The sequence below is a fragment of the Curcuma longa genome, chromosome 1 (genome assembly GCF_044706935.1).
Source record: "Curcuma longa cultivar G26 ecotype Majalengka, Jawa Barat chromosome 1, ITB_CL_G26_1.1, whole genome shotgun sequence".
NCBI lineage: Eukaryota > Viridiplantae > Streptophyta > Magnoliopsida > Zingiberales > Zingiberaceae > Curcuma > Curcuma longa.
Genome location: NC_133861.1, coordinates 19,214,197 through 19,234,672, shown reverse-complemented (window position 1 = coordinate 19,234,672; position 20,476 = coordinate 19,214,197). Strand labels below are relative to the sequence as shown.

Genomic DNA, 20,476 nt, shown 5'->3' with positions numbered 1-20,476 from the left:
TAAGAATATAAAAACAATCTACCAAAACAAGTATTAAAAATTAATTAACTCATAAAGCATCTATATGTCTAATCATCTTTTTATTAACGTCATTGATCATGTCATGCCTTAATTAGCATATCATAATTAATGAATTATTAATATAAATTTATCTGGATAACTGATTTATTACGCTTTTACTATATGATAAATTTATTATTTTTAAAAGTACATAATAAATTTGTTAAAAATAAAAAATAATGAATTTCATTAAAACCTATAAAATATGTGCTAAAATTTAACAATTAATCAAAAACTTAATATAATTTATTTGAATAAAAGCTTTTAATTTTATTAAGACCGTAGAAACGGTCAATTCCCTCAATCTAGTGATAGATGGTCTGTTCCATCAATTAAGTTGACCGATGCTGCGCCATTTTCAAACACGAAAATTGCAAAAAGTGACATACAAAATTGCAAGTTGTTTGGATCCGATGCAATTTAATTTTATGGTTGGATTTTCATTGGAAGAGGATTAAGAGTTGGATGGCAGTGAGTGGCGTGGCTCTTTCAGAAAGCAGGGGAATGGGCGCGCATGGAGGAGGTAGTGACCTCATGGAGCCGTTGTTGTCGGATGCAAAGTTATTGCTGTCGGGGAATGTAGATATGATGGCGACTGTCGGCAACTCCGCCGCCATACACGTGTACGCGCATCTAATGGTACACTAATCCGCCAGTCAAACTTCCACTCGTGCTACCGAAGCTTCCTCCGAACGCATCCACCAGTCTCGCCCAGTGCGACTTAGACGCATATGGGCCGGGCATCGGGCGCGGATCTAAGCTAGGTCGCTCGGCGCGGGTAACGGATATTTAAATATTTTTGTCAAAATTGGATCCGTAAATTTTAAAATGCACAAAAGTACCTTTAAAAAAAAAGAAAAAGAAAAAGGATTAAAATCTTTGGGTGGTAGTTGAAATAAGTTGAATGTAGGGGGTTTGAAATAAGTCGAGTTGTCCGTGACTTAATCGAATCTGATTATGTCTGATATCAAAAGTAAATCACGTCATACAGAATCTAACCTAATTAGCATGTTTGATTGGTGACCCTCCACAAACTGGAAAAGACACACAAGGAAAAGGAGCGAAAGGCCAGAAGGTTAAAATAATATATATATTAAAATACTCCTATTTTTATGTGTGAGTGGAGGTTGGCTCGATTACAGACACAAACACTGCAGATAATTAAAAGGCAAAACAAATTGATTCCAAAAGTTTGAAACTTATGATTATTGCTATTCCATAGCACATCAACTACGATTATTATTTTTTTTAATGAACAAGCACATATATGGATCTATAGATCTCAGAAGCATAATAATTAAGCTACACAATTTACAAACTATGGAGGTCTCTTATCCAAGAATAGGAAGCTTGATTAGCAAAGGCTGGTTAGTTGGCAACTGAATTAACTAGCATTACTTGTACATATTTTCATCGGCACAACACAGCTTTTAAGTAATCAGCTCTAGAAATGCAACTAAGTCTTGAGGCCAGAATAAAAAATATATAGATATAATAGACATGCAATTTAAATGAGATAAGTATAAATAAATGAATGTCATGCATAATTATATGCAGATGACGCACTTATCATTGCATATATATAATACAGATGGAGATTGAAGCTGATGAAAGTCTAATGATAAGATCCGTCGAACAGATGGAATCCAAGAAGACTATCAAGGAATGAGCAACATGACTTGAAGCTGGTTGTTCATTGCATCAAAGGCAATGCAAGGAAGAATATTGCAAACCCATCACACCAATCAAAGCAAATATATGCCAAGGTAAGTCCTGACGCATCAATACCCGGCCCCATTCAAAAACCCTGATCATAAAGATAATCACCAAGCCTTTCGACCACCATGTCGCACTGGCCACCCGTCATCGGCTCATCATATATGCCAATGATTAGAGCAAGAACGCTTGTCTTAATTGTGATGGCACCAGTACCCTGAAAATGCACTCACAAATCAAAGCTGAGTTTCCAGATTATAACACCAACAGAACCAGGACTCCTTGAACTGAACAATCACTAGTTATTGATTCACCGCTACTAACAATTAACTTGAAGGTCTCATAAAGCAAGCAAACTTGACAACTGAATGATGCATCATGCTTTTCCAATTGTATATATACAGCCAATAAGAGTAAGCATAAACCTAATTAAGTCTGTGAATCACAGACATAGGTTGCTCATTTATCGTATATGTGCTTTCACCACTAACCTTTTTCCCTCGAATGACAGCACCTGACTCGCTATGGATGACCATGTACTTTGCCCCACCAAGACATAATTCAGTTGGTGCAAGAAATCCAGGCTCATCAAAGTCAGCCATGATTGCAGAAATCTCTTCAGGTTTGAACTGTTTTAAGAGGCAAAGAGAAAAAGGATCAGAGAAATGCTCTGCAAGTTGAACATATGTTTCGTGAGTTAGTGTATGATTTATACAGAACTGATAGACTGAAAAACAAAGGGGGAAAGGACCAGCTAAACGAATCTCACTTATTCCTTGATGCACAACTTTCCTAATTAAGAATAGTGAGAAAAAAGGCATAAACAATCAATTTGTTGGAAGCAGCAACTAGTGGCAGCGAAGAGTGAAGAGTGAAGAGTGAAGAGAAGCTCATCTAATCTCACCTCGTCAAGTCTCTTTCACCATTGGCAAACAAATAACCTCCGGTTCCTCATCTTCTCCCCTATGCGATCTCAGTAGTGTAGTTTTCTATGACTCACTCTCATTCCGTGACTGCTTCACTCGGTTCATCTCATGCTTCTTCACTTGTTAATTTGTTGTGTTTATCCTGTAACTCATGCCTGTTCTCCAGTGCCATCAGCAGCTTCACCATCAATTGACGACCTCAGCCTGATGGTGCACCGTTACTGCAACTCCCACTCACCCCTGCAGTATCTCGCTCTCAGATCATGCAAGCGGCAAGTCTTCTCCTGGTCTCTCTCACAAACTGGCTTAGCCTTCTTCACCAGCGCCCTTCCCCCCGAAAAGCAATGAAGTTTTAGCGGACTTATCTGGTCCCACAATTAGCAAATTTAACGATCCATTCCCCCCGAAAGTGACTAACAAATACATCTCAAAACCTCATAGCTCTAACTTCCAATATGCAACACCAACAGGCTCTCTCAAATAAGCGAAATCGCCAACGGAACCAAAGTTCCAGCCTTAGCAGCAAACTGTTGAGACCTCTTGCATCAAACAAGGAAGTTAAGCTTAAAACAATCCTTATAACCAAACATACACATTTGTAAAACAGACCGCAACAAAGGAAGCAGGGATCTGATCCTCTACATGCCCTTCCGTCCATGAGATCGATGAAAACTAGAAAGGAAAAAAAAAAAAAAGATGCAGGGGATGAGACGAAACCTCGGGGAAGGCGGGCGCTCTGGGCCCAGACGCTGCCGTCGTGGCCGAGGATGGCGGCGACCTTGAGTTGCTGGCCATTGATGTCGCACAGAAGATGGGCGCCGACGTATGTTTGCCACGACATTCTCTCTTCTCCCTCTTATCTTGCTCTCTCGTATTCAGTTGCTGCTGTTCTTACTCTTTCTCTTCTGTCTTTAACTAGGATCTGACGATTCTACCAGAGCATTGGTATTTAATTTGCAAGAGAAGATGGAACGACCTTATCCGAGTTGCATAATCTTATCAAGAAAATGAATATGACCAGGATAACCCAATCGAGTTGCTTTGAGTTCCAGCAACATTGCTCTCACGTCGAGATCAACTGCAAAAGGAGATTCTTTTTTTTCTTGCCTTTTCACGAGATGGACATCGAAGATCACCATTTTTCCAACCAAAAAAATATATTTCCAAGACCTACCGCTCATTAAAATAATTTCCAAAAAGAAGCAAATGGTATTTCATGTGTCTTCAGCACGACATGGCTTACAAAATACATCCATGGAAGCAGCGACAATGGCATCAACCAGCAGTAGTTCATGGCTCTGCAGTATTATTCAGCAACAGTTTGTTGGCCCATGAAAGTGAGAAAGAAGCAGATTAAAGTTGACTTGAGAGAAAATATGTTGACTTGAGAGAAAATATGCATGATTAGGTTATTCCCTCATCAGACAGCATAGAAGCCTCTTGAATCTTAATATAATAGAGTCGTTAATTTGATGGAATATATTAATATTTCAGTTGGGATCGAATGGGAATTTGGACTGTTCGAAAAATAAAAGATTAAATTTAAGTCATTATAATCACCTATTCAATATATGATTTGAATTTAATCTTAATTTTAAAATTAAACGTGCAGATTTCCGTCACAAATTGATGCATAGTGACAAACAGTTTTTTTTTTTTGTTGTTAATATTTACCAACATTCTCTCGTGGCTTCTCTATATATTAATATATTTTTTAATATATTAATATATTAAAAAATGTCTCCGTGCAATTCTTCCGACTCGCAGTCGCGGCGAACCGAAAAAAAGAAGCGATGGAAAGAGTACGCGATCGGCCGCCTTCCACCGCGTTAGGGTTTCGTGCTGTGGTGGTGGAGGTGTTGAATCGGAGAGATAAATAGGAAGGAGATGATGGCTCGGTTTCCTCTCGGTCTGACGGCGTCCGTTTGGCCATCATGTTGTCGGGCCCAGGTTGCGCCGCCCGCCCCACCAGCGATGGCGAGTCTTGCTTCCGTATATCTCGTCTCTTCCCCCCTTAGTGACTGTCTTTTCCTCTTGACTTGAGATCTTGATCGAGTGAATTAAATGCTTGTTGGTTTAGGTTTCGTGTTTTTGAACCGATGTGCTTCATTGTTTTATGCACAAAGTTCTATTTTTCCTGTATAATTAATGATCATTGCGACGCCTCGCGTGGAAGATGGTGCAAGTTCTCCGAGAAGTAAAAGATTTTCAAGGGAAATTTTCTGGAATTCACGTTTTTAATCATTCTGCAGCTGATGATGGTGTTTTCCGTTTCGTAGAAAATATTGTTATGTTCACTCAAAAATCTAATTTTTCGAAGAATGCATCAAATTATTTAGAATTGTTGCCTTAAACATCAAAATTAAACTCTGTTTTTGAGAAAATCAATCTTTTTTCTCCACTAGTAGTACTTTTCTGTGAGAAAAGTAAAAACTTCTGATCTCTTGTTTAATTGTCCACATAAACCCCTGTTGTTATTTTTATCACTCTCCTAAATCAAAATTGACTTCCGAAAGCCTAAAATATTGCAAACGACCACTGTTTTTCTCTTATATACTTCTCTGATAAACTTGTGCAGGAGTATCAATTGATCAAGGAATAGCTTATTACCTATCTCATCCACTCCTTGGATGCCTCCTCTTCCTACAAGCTTTTCTGGTACGAATCTGAAAAAGGTTGAAATGCTTCTGTTTTCCATTTTGATCTTTATTTAATTATGCTCGAGTTGTTGTAGTTTTAATGCAATTTTGGAACTTTTCTGAATTCTTGTTTCTTAGCTTACTCTACTCGAGATTGTTACACTTTGTATTCCCATAGTGTTGTGATTTGGTTTTCATCCACCAATATATCTGAGCTTGATAACTATGAGAAGATACAGTGATTGTATAATACTAAGTAGTTTAGATCGAACTGGCATCTGATGCTTGGTTCAACAATTTGAGTGATTTAGTTGTAAAAGTAACACTAGACAAATTGAAGCTTCCTGATGCCGTATGGAAGCAAGGGTGTTGCTCGCAGGAGAAAACATGTACACTTGGCGCAGCTCGCACAGGAAGAAGCCGATTGCTGACAAGGGTCTGCTGCTGCTGAGAAGCGTTGCTCACTAAAGGGCTGCTGCTGCTGCTGCTGCCACTGCCAGAGAGGAACACTGCAAAGTGATTGGTCATTGTCAGTCTCTATGCTTGCTGTTGCTGCATAAAGCAAAGAGAAATCAAAAAGAGGGAACGAGGAAACTCTAATGGCATGATGGAGCTCCACTAATTACTTCAACTTCTCTTGCCTTGCCTGGAGTGGTTTCTTCTCCTTTATAACTAATTTTAAAATATCATTACCAAAAAAAAATGAATTAAATAATGTCAACGTCATTTATTTTTGCTTTAGTGCACTAAAATAGCGAACTTGGTTGTTACTGTGGTTATAATTTGCCCACAATACTTCTTAAAATTAGAAAAATACAGTTCGAATCAATTATCAATTTGTGGCTAGTTAACTACCGTAAATTTGAAATATGCAACGAACAGCGTAGAACTGGAACGAAAACGAACTGATGTCAGGTTACCTGCCCTCTAATTGCACGAAATAAGTGGGATCCACGGGGTAGTGTGTAAGACTGTGGTAAAATCTTTATTCTCAAATGGCAATGATGGTAGAATTTTGGGTAACAGTAGATGAACGAACCCCAGTTATTACATGGGTGAACATTTGGCTTGTGCTTTATAAGTACCTTTAGACATTTGCCAATTAGTTATCCGGCCCATTCGCTGTTGATTTCCGCAATATCATAGGGTTTGATCTCGTGACAGCCAGAAGATTTCTCCTCATTCTCGACTTCTCCGACCTCCGGTCCATGGCTTCCCGGCGGCGTATGCTTCTCAAAGTTATCATCCTAGGCGACAGCGGGTGAGCTGTGCATCCACTTCTTACGAGGAAAAAGATTCATTATTTTTGTGTCCTGTCATTGCGTAGAATGCTTTTTGATCTTTAATTGTCTTGTTAGGGTTGGGAAGACATCTCTGATGAATCAGCACGCTCAAAGCGTTCCGCTTATCGCTTTAGCGTTTTTTTTTATCTTAATTTTTGATCAAAGGTTTATTTTTTGGTGCATGGAATTATCTATTTCTGATTCGAAGCTTGGTTTTGGTTGGTAATTGTTAGATATGCGAACCAGAAGTTCAGAAATCAGTATAAAGCCACCATTGGAGCCGATTTTTTGACCAAGGAAGTCCAGATCGATGACAGATTGTTCACCTTACAGGTTAACAATCTTACAATGTGTCTTTTTTTATTCTTTTATATTGTTTCTCTCCTATGAATAATACAAATGTACTATCATGACAAATACGTTTCTGTGAAATTTATTTTGATTGTGACTTCTTTTGATGTCATGTCTGTATAAAAAAGATAAAAAAAGGAAAGGTCATCATTTACTTGATTAGTTGTGTGTTTATCCGGCGGTTGATGCTGTGGTTTTTAGTCATAATCTATATCTTCCAAGTTATTTAGTTACTTACCTAAACTCTGCGTCTATTCATGATTTTCCTCCAAATTTTAGATGAGCAAACATGAAAATGAGCTTCTGTTTATTACCTTTTTCTCTACTTATGATTGGAATGCTCCATATCAATGAGATCAAATAATTAGGAACTGTGGGAATAGTGGCATGTTATAACTTATGTCAAACCATAAGTTTCAAGTATTTTGGACTGTCTGGATATGCTACTGGTTTATTTGATTATATATAAACTCTATGGCAGCATATTATGCTGATTTCTGATCAATTTTACAATGTATTAGTGATTTCTTTGCAAGATCCTTGAACCTTGCCGCCTATTTTCCTATAGTAAATGATGGGGTTTTTTTTTATTGTTACGTAACTTGTGTTGAATGAAATTTTGAATATTTATTCTCTTTGGGCAAATAGGGACACTCTGCTCAAAACTTTTTATTGATGAATGAAATCTAGAAGAGAAATAGTAGTTTAGGCAACATACCTAGAATGCCTTACATTCCTTACAATAGAGGATAACCAGTGCTAGTTCCATTACAAATTACATCAAACTTGGTTAAAAAGTGTTTCTGACTTTATGGTGTCACATTGGATATATTGATATGGTTTGATAATTTTCCTAATCTATTGCAGTTTCTGACATAGGAAACATATGTGAAGGCAATGGTTCTGTAACTATGCTGCAAGAGGTTGGAATCCGCCAACCTAGCGGCCCCACACGATCGGCCCCCCGACCATCTGTGGAGAGGTAAATCACGGTGAATGCGGGACTGACCAGGGCATGGTGGCCGAGGGATTTGGAAACATGGCACAGATTGATGTTATCGCAAATGCAACCATGAGCCCTCGAACCGCCCACCTCATGCTGCAAGCACCCATGTCCTGACCAGCTGACCCCGCCCGTGGGGGCAATGGTTCTGTAACTATATTACAGAGAATTGTAACCCACAGGAACTCGATTAGCAGGAGAATGTTCTTGCTTTTGGTTCAATATTTATGATTCAAGAGAGCACATTCTAAGCACAACCTGGAAAAGTAAATATTAGAATTTTATAAAGCCTCATTATTGTATTATAACATGTGAAAACATTGAAAGTTTGAGCTTATATATTCTTTTCTTTTTTGCCTTCTTTTTGTTGTTTGTGTGTGCATGCGCACTAGTTGAGGGAGTATCATATGTGTATCGAAAAAGCAATGTTGTTGTTAGTGGCAAATGTGTAGAATTCATGAGGAGTTTTTTCTTAATTGTTGATTGTTCATATTCAAGTAATTTCTATAAGCTATGGACTAAAAGTAGTTTCTATGAGCTCACTAGCTGTTTTTAATTCTTCAGATATGGGACACAGCAGGACAGGAAAGGTTTCAGAGCCTCGGCGTGGCTTTCTATCGTGGAGCTGATTGTTGTGTTCTTGTCTATGATGTTAATGTAATTAAATCATTTGATAACTTGAATAATTGGCGCGAGGAATTTCTTGTTCAGGTGAATGATGCTTGACCCTTCTTGTTGTTCGATTTGCAATGAGATAAAAGGGGACTGCACTGAACATTTTGTTACGTTGCATCTATGTGGTTTTCTCATTTTCAGGCTAGTCCATCAGACCCTGAGAACTTCCCTTTCATAGTCTTGGGCAACAAGATTGATATTGATGGTGGCAACAGCCGTGTGGTAAGATGTTCCCTCCTTTTCCTTATAACACAGAGAATCAAAATTTATCACAATAGTGAAATCTCGCTTTGAGTTTATATGTCTATCTAAACAAACAAAACAAGTAAATGAGATTTATTGAACCATAATGGGTTCTTATGACAGAAATGTTGGAGATCTTAAGATTCAGTGTGAAGTAATTCTTCACAAGGGGATTTGCCAGAAATGACAGAAATCTTCTGCCAACATTCAGTGTGAAGTAATTCTTTTCCCAAGGGGATTTGCTAATCTACAGAGACCTACATGCCTGCATACAGGAATTTTATTCGTGTTGTGAGATTGACCAAATGACGATATTATTTCAATTAAATCAATGGCAATTCACAAAAGTCAGAGGGATTGAACATCGACAACAATTTACAAATGACTCGGACATATTGAAGGCATGAAAAAATGATGTCCGCGTTTGATCTGAAGTACAAGAATTATCAACACGAGATTAGTCTCAAAGTGTTCGATGTGAAACATGCAGAAAGATTTACAACTCAGACGTTTAGGATCGGCACAAGAATATCGTGTTGACATAGCAAGAATTGCAGAAAAAAAAGGGGCTAGATTTCGATGAACGAAAGACGAAGGAGAGGCAGGAGGATGCGTGACATAGGCAGAGTTCCGCATACATGCTTTGGTTTCTAACATAACCTTAAATAATTCCAGTCACACTATTATTCCATTAAATAAAATAAATTTCTCAAAAACATTTTGAGAAGGCATTTTGAAAAAATCAAGCAAATTCTGGGGTGAAATAAAATACCCTTATTTTGCGCATTTTTTTGATAAAAAATTCCAACAAACCTTTGACTTCCCCAGAAGGAGTACCACATCACCTCCTCGGCCCTTGCATCGACACGTGGATCGCTCTCATAGGGCTCCAGCTGTTTGAACGTCAATCCATCACTCGACGGAATGAGCGAAGCTGTTATTTTGTTTTTTTCCCGTTACGGCATTTTTTTTCAATAAATTAAAAATCCCGAAATATCGAAACGGTTTCTCGCTCGACGTAGCGAAGTGGTTAATGATGCACTGACGGACGCCCACGGAAGGAAAGGGGGGAAAAGACTAGATCCACTGCACGCATCTGCTCCTCGAGGGAGGGATTCCTCGCTTCCCGTCCCTTCTCCGTTTCGGGTTCCGATCCCTGGCGAGCCGCATCCGGTTCTGGTGGATTCGCCCTAACCTGCTTGGATCTCGTTAGGTGGTCGCCGCGATATTTGTCGATCGGGTTACGAAGTTGGAAAGGAGAGATGGCGGCCGCGCTGGTGGATCGCGCTACGAGCGATATGCTGATCGGTCCCGACTGGGCGATGAACGTTCAGATCTGCGATATCCTCAATCGCGAACCTGGGTATGCGGCAGTTAGATGCTGTCCACTGTTATATTCATTTTCGGATCAATGAGATAGTTTAATTAGTTTGCGTTTTTCTGTAAATCCTTTTTCAGGAACTTATTCTTGCTAATTGCAAAACTTGTAACTTTGTAGTTTTCTATGCATTTCAGTCATCGTTTATCCTTGGCGAAAAGGATTGAATTTTCCGAGTATTATGGTGGTATTTCTAGGAGCTTATGACTGTTAGCCAGTGTTCCATCGAATAAGAACTTCTCAAGCATAGATACTATGTGCTTTATAGGTCGTGGCAGTTCTAAGATAATGAACATGGAAGAGAGACGCTTACAACCTTTATTTGTGTATCACAGAGAGATACCGTATTACCTGTATTTGAACTATGAAACTCTAGAAAGCAAGTAATACTTCCTCTTCAGTAAGTGTGCACTCAATCAGGTTTATGGATATGTACTTTAAGTTCCTCTATAGAATCCAATTCTACTGGGGCCTGATACTCGAGTCCTTGGAAAGAGAATATGCTTAGATCTGAACATCTTGCTTCATGATGTTCTAATTATTTGTGACAAGATAAAAAAAAAACTCTTTAAATTTTAGCTTCATGGTGCAAGTCATATTTTGTTGTTAGGATAGTCGCTTGTCTTCATGTTGTGTTTACACATGGTATGATAACCTGAATGAGGTTTAGAGAAGGCAGTAAGAGTTCATGTTTATACCTTAAAATTTAAAACAGGTTCAGTGAAAGATAAAAGCTTTAGATTGGAATATTGCATTGGAAGGATATCATGTTTTATAGTTAGACACTTCTTTTTCTTTGTCCTGTTATATTTGATTTTTCTATTTATTTCATGGACTCATCAAAATCAAGATATGAATTGTTACATTCTGGTCTTCATTTGAAAGAAAATCCATTTTTTAACTCCCTTTACTAAAATTACTTTAGATATCTCCCCTGTAGTTGAGTGATTTTGCATTTAAGCAAGCATTAACAAATCAGCTTGAAATTTTGTATTATTTTCTTGGCCAACATTATGCAATATTGTTTAGCATAGTTTCACATTACTTGACTACTCAAAATTTAGCCTAAAAAATGAAACAATTTGTTTTGTCATATTATGTTGATTTCAGTACATGATTGGACTAATGGCTAAATATGTAGCAGCACCGTGTATTATTTTGAATCTGCTTCCAGTTCCACTACTTGCACTACAATGAGTTTGGTTGATAACAGTTTTTATGGTTGTTAGCCTCAAAAGATAATAACCAAGGTAATTGAAAACAACTGAATACTTTCATAGTATTTGTTTGTGACCTTGGCTGTATGTTTGTTGACTTTGCCATCGTCTTATCTGTTCATTGAGCTCTATGCAAGGCAATATGTGTTAACTTTATCTACATTGAAATATTATTTTTCTTCAACTATACCATATTATGTGACTGCTCCATTGCACCCTTTGATTTTTAATTGCATAACTTAAGATTTTGTTTTTATATTGAATCCACTTTTAAGCAATATTAACTTTTATCCAGCATAGTTTGTATCAAGAACCTCTTGAAAGTTGTATAATTTTTATTTATTTGTCTACAACAACATCTCATTACAAAAAGGAAAAAAAACAATGATAAATTACATAAGTGTGAAACTAGTTTTCTTTTTTACCAAATAATTTGGCCTTGTTCAGTAGATTTCATTAATGATGCAGTTACTATTTATGAACTGTTGTGAATTATTGATGTCAACGAACTTAGCGGATTTAGTAGGAAAACATCTTTTTGACTTCAATTATTCTCATTTTTAGGGGGGGGGGGGGGGGTGTGTATTTCTGTGATAATCAAAACCTAAAGTAGATTATGAACTACGACATATTAAGAACATAATACTGATAGATTGGTTATCAAAGCTAGAGTTGACTAGAATTCAAATTGCAGCACAATTTTTCTAATATGGCTTGTTAGACTTTCTTTGTTACCTTTGTTGAATGTTTAGATTTGTCTGCTATAGTTGTAACTTATCTAACACTAACTTAACTTTTTTCCTAAAATTATCAGGCAGGCAAAGGATGTTATCAGAGGACTCAAAAGGCGCATTGGTCATAAAAGTTCCAGAGTTCAGCTACTTGCACTTACAGTAAGCATAAAAATACCATATATTTCCTTAATTCTGAAATTGCTCTTCAGGGATATTTAAGTTTCTGCACGGGTGGTGGTTTTTACATCCTTTTTCTTTAAGTAATTTTTCTTTTTTTTTCTTAAATTATAACTAAATCATTTTGTAGATACTTCTCACATTCCTAATTGCAAAACCATATGTCTTAGGCATAATTGTATCTTTTCATCTATGCTAAAATATTGTATAATACTTTTAAAAATGGTCTTTAAGGAATTCTTAAAAGTCCATTTGCTCAAATTCTTATTAATCTATATTAAACCTCTTTTACAAACTGAATTCAATAATATTTTTGGAACTTTTGGCTTTATTTGGTTCAATTTAATTTTATCTAAACATAGTGATTGAAATTTCAACCTTAGTCGGGGTCTCAATCGTCGACCATCTTGGGGCATTGCCACCAATGCCAATATCTATGTTAGAGGCATGCTGAAGGAGGAGAAGGGGGCACTAGTCGAAAGAGGAAGAAGAGGAGTGTTAGATTAGTGCTAGAAGTGTGTCGAAGGAGAAGGGTGTGCCAATGTTAGAGAAAGAAGAAGGATAGGAGGAAGAACTTGGAGGAAGGGGAGGAAAAGAAGCAGGAAACTAGGAACTGTACATTGAGTGGAGCTAATGCTAGAGTTAGAGTTTCAGTTTTGGTACAAAAGAGGAAGCTAGGTTCCATTTCGACATGGAGGAAGTTGTGCTGGAGGTCGTGGTTTCGAAGCTGACTAGGAAGTTAGGTTTCGTTTCAGAATGGAGGAAGCCACAAATAAAGCCGAACCTTGAAGGAATTTGCAAAGGAAGCCATTCGTTCATGCCTGTATTGAGGATCTCTATGCTGGTTAAATAACATGATTTTGCACTTCGATACTCATGTAATGAGTTGCAAAATTTCAAGCCTGTGCAAATGGATTTCTCTTATATGGTTTATGTTTGTTTAAGGATGAGCAACATGAACTGTACACTTCATCTCCAGGTTAATTTCCATTTTATCCATTTCTGCATGCTAGTTTTAATAATCAAGCCTTTATTTTGGCATGATCTTGCAGCTGCTGGAAACAGTGATAAAAAATTGTGGTGACATTGTCCATATGTATGTTGCTGAGAAAGATGTTCTACGTAAGATGGTCAAAATTGTAAAGAAGAAGGTTAAAAGTTGATGTAATGTATATTTTTAAGTTTGCAAAACATTTCTTCTTATTGACATTTTCCAATTTACAGTCAGATCCACAAGTAAAAGAAAAGATATTAGTTCTAATTGACACATGGCAAGAGGCACTTGGTGGCCCACGTGCAACGTATCCTCAATACTACGCTGCATATCAAGAATTGTTGGTAACTTTACATATTCATTTATCTAGTTGCAAATAAACTTGACACAATGTTTCTTGTCTTTTAGGATGCTTTAGTCATCTTATTTCTATTACTTCTCTGCATATGTTGGAAACAATAAAAAAAGGTTTAGGATGCATAGGACATCATCTACTTCCCATTTCCAAGAAGTCTTAAATGTTGGCCAAATACATGTGTGCTAACTGTTCTTTTTAATTGATGATTGTGAAGAAATTAAACTGAAAGCTTTGGTAGCGAGAGACTTCAGAAACTAAACGTTTTGAATTAAGTAGAATGAAAATTGAGAAGCTAATTTAGCATATGCTATTTATTTGGTTGTATATTTTATAAATGATATTGTTTTAATTGATGATTGTGAAGAAATTAAACTGAAAGCTTTGGTGGTGAGAGACTTCAGAAACTAAACATTTTGAATTAAGTGGAATGAAAATTGAGAAGGTAATTTAATAATAAGAGAAGAAATAAGGGAATGGTTGAGATAGATGAATATGAAATTGCTAGAAAAGTTTTAAATATCTTGGAATGGAATTTTTTTTCGATAAGGAAATACTGACAAATATATGATTAACCTGATAAAGGATGGAAGATTGAAGTGGAGAAGAGCCTTTGAAGTGTTATATGATCATCATGCTTCTTAGTCATAAAAGAAAATCAAATAACATTCTAACACAATGTACCATAGTTTTGCATCAGTGTTGGGGAGTTTGAAAGCAACATGTACAAAACATTAATATTAGGAAAGATCAGAATGCTGAAATCAATGTGTGAGATTAAAATAATACTATCTAGGAAGGCATAACCTCAATGGATAACAAAATGTGAAATAAAATGTTAAGATGATATGGTTATGTTCAAAGCAATTAATGTATTCTATAGTCAAGTGGAGTTGGTGTAAGTGGTAAAGAAAGACCAATGAAACAAACTAACAAAGTAAAAAATAATTGAAGAGATCTGAAAATTATTAGTGGTATAACCTTCACCAGAGTTTAGTAGCGGAATACAATTGATGTAGCCAAATTCAACTTAGTTGTAACAAACATGCTTCATAATGATGATGAATTTAACCACAAACTACACTGGATGGAAACTGCAACTGTTGCCAAAGACTATACTAGATGGAAATGGAAAAAGGTGATAGAATGTTTTTTTGGTTAGACTGTAAACAAGTAATGCGTCAACAAGGCATTCCCTGATCTGCTCGTGTTCCACACAACTGCTAGGTTGCATGCCAGATCTTTACTCATCAACGGAATCATTATCTTGCCCATCAATTTCACCTGCATATTTGACTCCCAAAAGAGTTGCTAAATTGATAGTTTCGTGTCATCAGAGTGATCTCTCTCATCTTAAATCTTCTCTCAACATATTTTAGTTTTTGCTGTCTTAGTTTCTCCTTTTTGTGTTTGTACATCAGCAAGCTGGAGCTGTATTTCCTCAGAGAGGTGGGAGGTCTGCTCCTACTTTTAATTCACAAAAAGACTCCTTGAGCTTGTATCCTCCGCCTGGACAGAGTACTGAGTTCTATGAAGAAGTTCCTGATACTTCGTCTGGATCTGATTTGCCTGCTTTGAGGTGTTTGACTAATTCATATTTTCTTTATTGTGTTTCAATACAAGATTGTGCTAGCAGGAGAAGAAGCATCTGTATGGTTTTGACATTTTTTACATTTAGATCTCCTAATTAAATGTCCAAGATCTTTATGTTATCGTAGCCAAAGTGTGAGACACCTATCTCTTTCTTTATTTTCACTGTTTATTCTTCTAATCATCTTTTTTTTTTTATTCATCTGATTTTAGTCTACTTCATGCTAGGCTTATATATGTGGCATGAAGTATACTTAATCAATCAACATCCAAATCAAACTCTATGATGATAATTTTGTTATTTATTACAATGTCTTAAACTTAGTTAAAATTTAATTATCTCTAAGCATAGATGAAGAGTGACATGTGCCTCTCCCATTTCAATGGTGGTAAACAAATGTGAGGCTAGTCAGCGATACATTTCTCCAACCTGTCTACCTGCAAACCGCCTTTACATTCTTCGCTATCATCATAAAATCTCATCAACAATTCTTCATTAATAAGTTTAATTAAGAATCTTTTCTCCTTGTATGTGTTTACTTCAATTTGTTGGTCAAATACTGTTATGTGGTGTGTCAAAACTACTGCAAGAGTCTAATTGCACTTTGAAATCTGCAGCATAGCTGAAATTCAAAATGCTCGTGGCATCATGGATGTTCTTTCTGAAATGCTGAATGCTATAGATCCTGGGAACACAGAGGTATCCACAATTTGACGCTGGAATTTACAATAAAACTTTTTGTTGCTCTAACAACATGGAGCATTCTTTTCTTTGTTATGGATCATAGACCATTATGACCGATAAGGTTATGCTATTACAACTACTATGCTGAATTACTTGTGATATTTTTCTAGGTTGAGATTTATTTCTTATTTTACCTGGATATTTGACATGATGTCTTGGCAGAAAGTTAACCGCATCTATTCTAATTCTTATATTAGGGGCTCAGGCAGGAAGTAATTGTTGACCTCGTAGATCAGTGCCGCACTTACAAGCAGAGAGTGGTGCAGCTCATCAACAATACCTCGTATGTTGTATCTGCAATTTCTTCTGCTTTGGTATTTTATTTTCTTTGTGAAAAAGGGTAGCTATTGGAATTTAGACCGTATAACTTGCGGTCTGGTCCTCCTTGAGATGTTCAATAAAGGCCTTTGATCCATAGTTTAGGGAATCATTTTAAATAGATTGATTTTAGGATCGATCATAGTTGATCCGGATATTACTTGACATCAAAGGATTTCTGAATCGTTGTCAAAAATGGCTGATAAGAGTTGATTGAAGGTAGAGGTAGAATTCAGCAAGGATTCTCAAGAAGGTGCGTTTGCATTATAATGAGATGCGAGGAGTATAAGCTGAAGGTTTATAGTGAAAAAGGTCTAATGACTATGGTGGTGGAGTTTAGCTACGTCACTTTGACACTTTCTATCCTTCATCATAACCATGTCAGGCACCCAATGCTCTGAAAAGACACTCCCATTGACCAGGTATAAAGTTCCTTTTTTTTTTAATTAAAAAAGGATGTCTTCCACCTTGACAAATATTCATGTCTGATACTTTCGAGTCTGAGTAAGATAGAAGCTCAAAGGTCCACGACACAGGTTATTAGGGGAGCACGAATGTGTCTGGATCTTTGCAAATTAGGTCCACACATCATTGTTCAGCTGTGCTGATGCAAGAGCCATTGGTGACTTTGCCGTTGCCATGTCCTCTGCTCAATACAGTTCATCCCGTCTACTTATAGAAGAATTTGTTTGAACCCCATGGCAGAACTTGTTCTCCGTAATAGAAGAAACTTATCAAAATTTGTTCAGTTTTTTTTTCTCATACCTGTTTGGAAATATTGTGATTGCATTTTGCATAATTTATCTCTTTTGCTATTTTGAATAGAGACGAGGAGTTGCTTGGTCAAGCACTTGCTCTCAATGATGACTTGGAGCATGTACTTGTGAAACATGATTCTATTGCCGCAGGAAAATCTGTCCAGGTGGTGAAGCCCAAATCGCTTCAGGCACTTGTAGATCTTGATGATTCTGTAGCAACCAAACAGACAGACCAAAGGTAAATGATTTTTTCCTTCCCATTTCTCTTAACAGATTCATCTCAAAAGTATGGGGGTTTTCAGTAGTTAATCTATTATTTTTAGCCATGCCTGTCTGTGTTAGTTTCCAGCAAGATTTACTAGTTGTGAATTGTGATCAGTGTTGTTAAAAGGTGCACCTTGGCCCTAGAATCAGCACTTGTTTCCAATGGGGATCTCTAAGGGCTTCTTGGTTCCCAGTGCAACCTAGAAACCTATATGAATAATGAAAACATAAGGAAATTTAAGAGGTGGCTGAAATTATCAAAGAAAACAAGTTTGACAATAGAATGTACAGAGGAGTACGCTTGCCTTTCTTAAGAGCAAAAGCAAGTCAAAATGGGACGGAAGCGGTATTGATGTTGGAGTTCCTGTTGATGAACTGTGAACTCATAGTGGAGTAATTGATATCTAATTGAGGGTTGGATTGAGTTAGTGGTGAATTGATATGAAGGCAGGGGATTGTGTGATCGAGGAAAGCAATAAATAAGATAAAAATAGGTGAAACTGTATCTCTTTTAAATTGTTTAGGTTTGAGAATAATAAAGGTTAAAAAAAACATGAAAGCCATCATTACTATAGATAGGATAGACCCCTAAAAATAGTTGAGTGAACTCGACCAATGGTTGAAGTATGCTAATCAGTATTAGAAGGAAAAGGTGCATGGTGTTCTTTATCAAGTTCATATGTTTCACACTGGAACTTCACTTAGGATGTAAACTTGGCAAGCTTATTTATTTTAAACACAGACAGATGAACAAGATAATACAGCCATTAATAAGAGATTGTGTGATAGTAGGAGCACTATAAGAGAGTCAATCATTTCATGATTGCCACCAATTGCTACATTTGTCTGCGTAATTAAATAGGGAGTAGAAGAACAACAAAGGATCAGTGGTGATGACTATGGAGTTGGAATAGGATTTGACTCTAATAGCAAGTAGAAAATCTAGCTTTCTGTTCTTATTTTTATATCCAAAAGGGGATTACAACTCATGTATACTATTTCGATTTTATCAAATAATCAGTCATGAGACTAGTCCTATTATTTCGGTTATATCTAGCATACATATAATATTCTATATATTTATTGGTATGGTTTGGTTTCAACGGCTGACCACTCTCCCATACTTTAGGGAAATGTTTTTTTTTTTTTGGAATTAAAACCAAATTTGTATACTGTTAAGGCAATAATTGAATTTTGCAATTTGGCTCTTGCTCTATTTGATTTTTTAAATTTATACTTTGGATGCTCAGTCCAACTTGTGCTTAGGAACCTCCTAGTGCCTTTAAAAAGAACTGCTTATGATTCGATGTTTGACATGATGCTTTTGATACATATTATATGTAGGTCAAACACAAGCACCATAACTGGCGACAAACCTCCTCTTCAGCAATTATCATTGCCTGCACCTCCAAACCACAATGGTTCAGCAACTTCTTTAGCTATAATTGATCCAAGAATCGATCTTCTCAGTGGTGAAGATTACAGTGAACCCAAAAATGAGAATCGAGCTCTGGTGCCTGTCAACGAACCACTCATTAACTCTGCTTCTGACCAAAACATCTTAGCTCTTGCAGACATGTTTTCCAATGCTAAAACAGAAGTGAATAATAGCAACCCTCCAAGGCCATCTGATTCCCAATTGACATTGTCATCCCTACCGGCTTACACTTCTGCAACACCACTCACGGTGAATCCTCTCCAATTACAACAACCTGCACAATTCAACCAAACAAATCCTGTCATGAACAATCAAGTCCCTACGGGCTTTTCATCACAGCAGCCAGCACAAAGTTATGGTGTAAATGATCAAGGCCTAGTTCTTCCTCGAGCACCTTGGGAAGCTCAATCTGCTCCATCGAGTGACTTCCCTAATTTGCAGCCTCAACTGCTGCAACATGGTCAATTTGTAGGTAACACTTCCTTATCTGGGCCAACTGGCCATCCTGGAAGCTTCCCACGACAAATTGCTGCAACTGGCCAACCTGGAAGCTTCCCCCACAAATTGCCCAGCCGATGCCTGGCGGCTTTATGGGGGTAACGCACCAGCAAGTTATGGTAGGCCCACAACACGGAGGTCTTCAGCCTCAGCTTGCCCACAACAACAATCAGTATGTCAACATGTATGCACCAATTAAGAATGACCAGATGACTGCTTTCTATTCACAGCAGCTATATGGTAGTCATATGCCTACCATTAGTCAGCAAGCTCTCTACGGCAATCAGCTGACTGGCTATGGTGGGTATTTGACACAGCCAGTGGCTCAGTTCTCTCCGTCAGGGGGTGCTGCATATGGCTATTCTAGTTCACATGGACTTTCGCAGATGACGCATGGGCTTTCTATGCAAGATAATCACATGTTTGTGAATGGGACTTCGTCCTATCCAAATTCAGTGCCCTCTTACTCGCAGCCAATGAACAAGACACCGAAGCCAGAGGATAAACTTTTTGGCGACCTTCTTAGTATGGCAAAAAACAAAGCAAAGTGAATCTACTGCTAATAGGTTATGGAGAATGTAAAATCAAAGAGAGCCATTTTAAGATTTATTTTGATATTTTTTTGCCTTTGTAGTGCTGTTGTTTTTGTGTATTTATTAATTTTTTAAAACTTCATTCTCGTACTGAATTATTTCCGCTCAGATTTATTTCTTTTTGTGTGGCTCATCCTGTCTTTTTTTTATTAACTTGTCTCTTAAACTCTGTAAGCGCTCCAGTTATCAACAATTTCACATAGAGTGATTATTTGTAGAGGAGAAATCGAAAACTAGAAGCAGGCATTATTTTTCAAACCAGGGTCTGAGTGGAAGGGCATCAAAAGCTAACAGAATGAAAGTAAATTTTCCAAAGGATCATCATCAGGTTCTGAAGATCACTTCATCTCATATCAGTAAGGTTAGTCTCGAACGCCTCCCGGAAAAATGTTAAATCTATGGCTATAAAATAAACTATTTGAAAGATCTTAAACAACAATGAATTCACCATGTTTGAATTGCTGTTCCTATAGTGAGTTGACTCCTCCCTATAAAACATATGAAACTCCATATCTTCCACC

General features: G+C 37.2%; 1 protein-coding gene and 1 pseudogene across 1 annotated transcript; both read left to right on the top strand.

Moving 5' to 3' along the window:
- Window positions 1-6,503: 6,503 nt before the first annotated feature.
- Window positions 6,504-9,167, top strand: LOC141834738 (ras-related protein Rab7-like). Its single transcript, XM_074722084.1, has 5 exons — window positions 6,504-6,602; window positions 6,858-6,957; window positions 8,543-8,689; window positions 8,795-8,875; window positions 9,020-9,167. Exons 1-5 carry the CDS (start codon window positions 6,550-6,552, stop codon window positions 9,035-9,037), a joined length of 399 nt encoding a protein of 132 aa, XP_074578185.1. The 5' UTR covers window positions 6,504-6,549; the 3' UTR covers window positions 9,038-9,167.
- Window positions 9,168-9,777: 610 nt separating this feature from the next.
- On the top strand, window positions 9,778-20,037 carry LOC141817756 (TOM1-like protein 9; annotated as a pseudogene).
- The last annotated feature ends 439 nt before the right edge of the window (window positions 20,038-20,476 follow it).

Coding starts and splice junctions, on each gene's coding strand:
- LOC141834738 (XM_074722084.1), top strand. CDS start 6,550: ATGGCTTCCCGGCGGCGTATGCTTCTCAAAGTTATCATCCTAGGCGAC. Junction 6,958..8,542: donor ACAGATTGTTCACCTTACAG/GTTAACAATCTT, acceptor TTAATTCTTCAG/ATATGGGACACAGCAGGACA. Junction 8,690..8,794: donor GCGAGGAATTTCTTGTTCAG/GTGAATGATGCT, acceptor TCTCATTTTCAG/GCTAGTCCATCAGACCCTGA.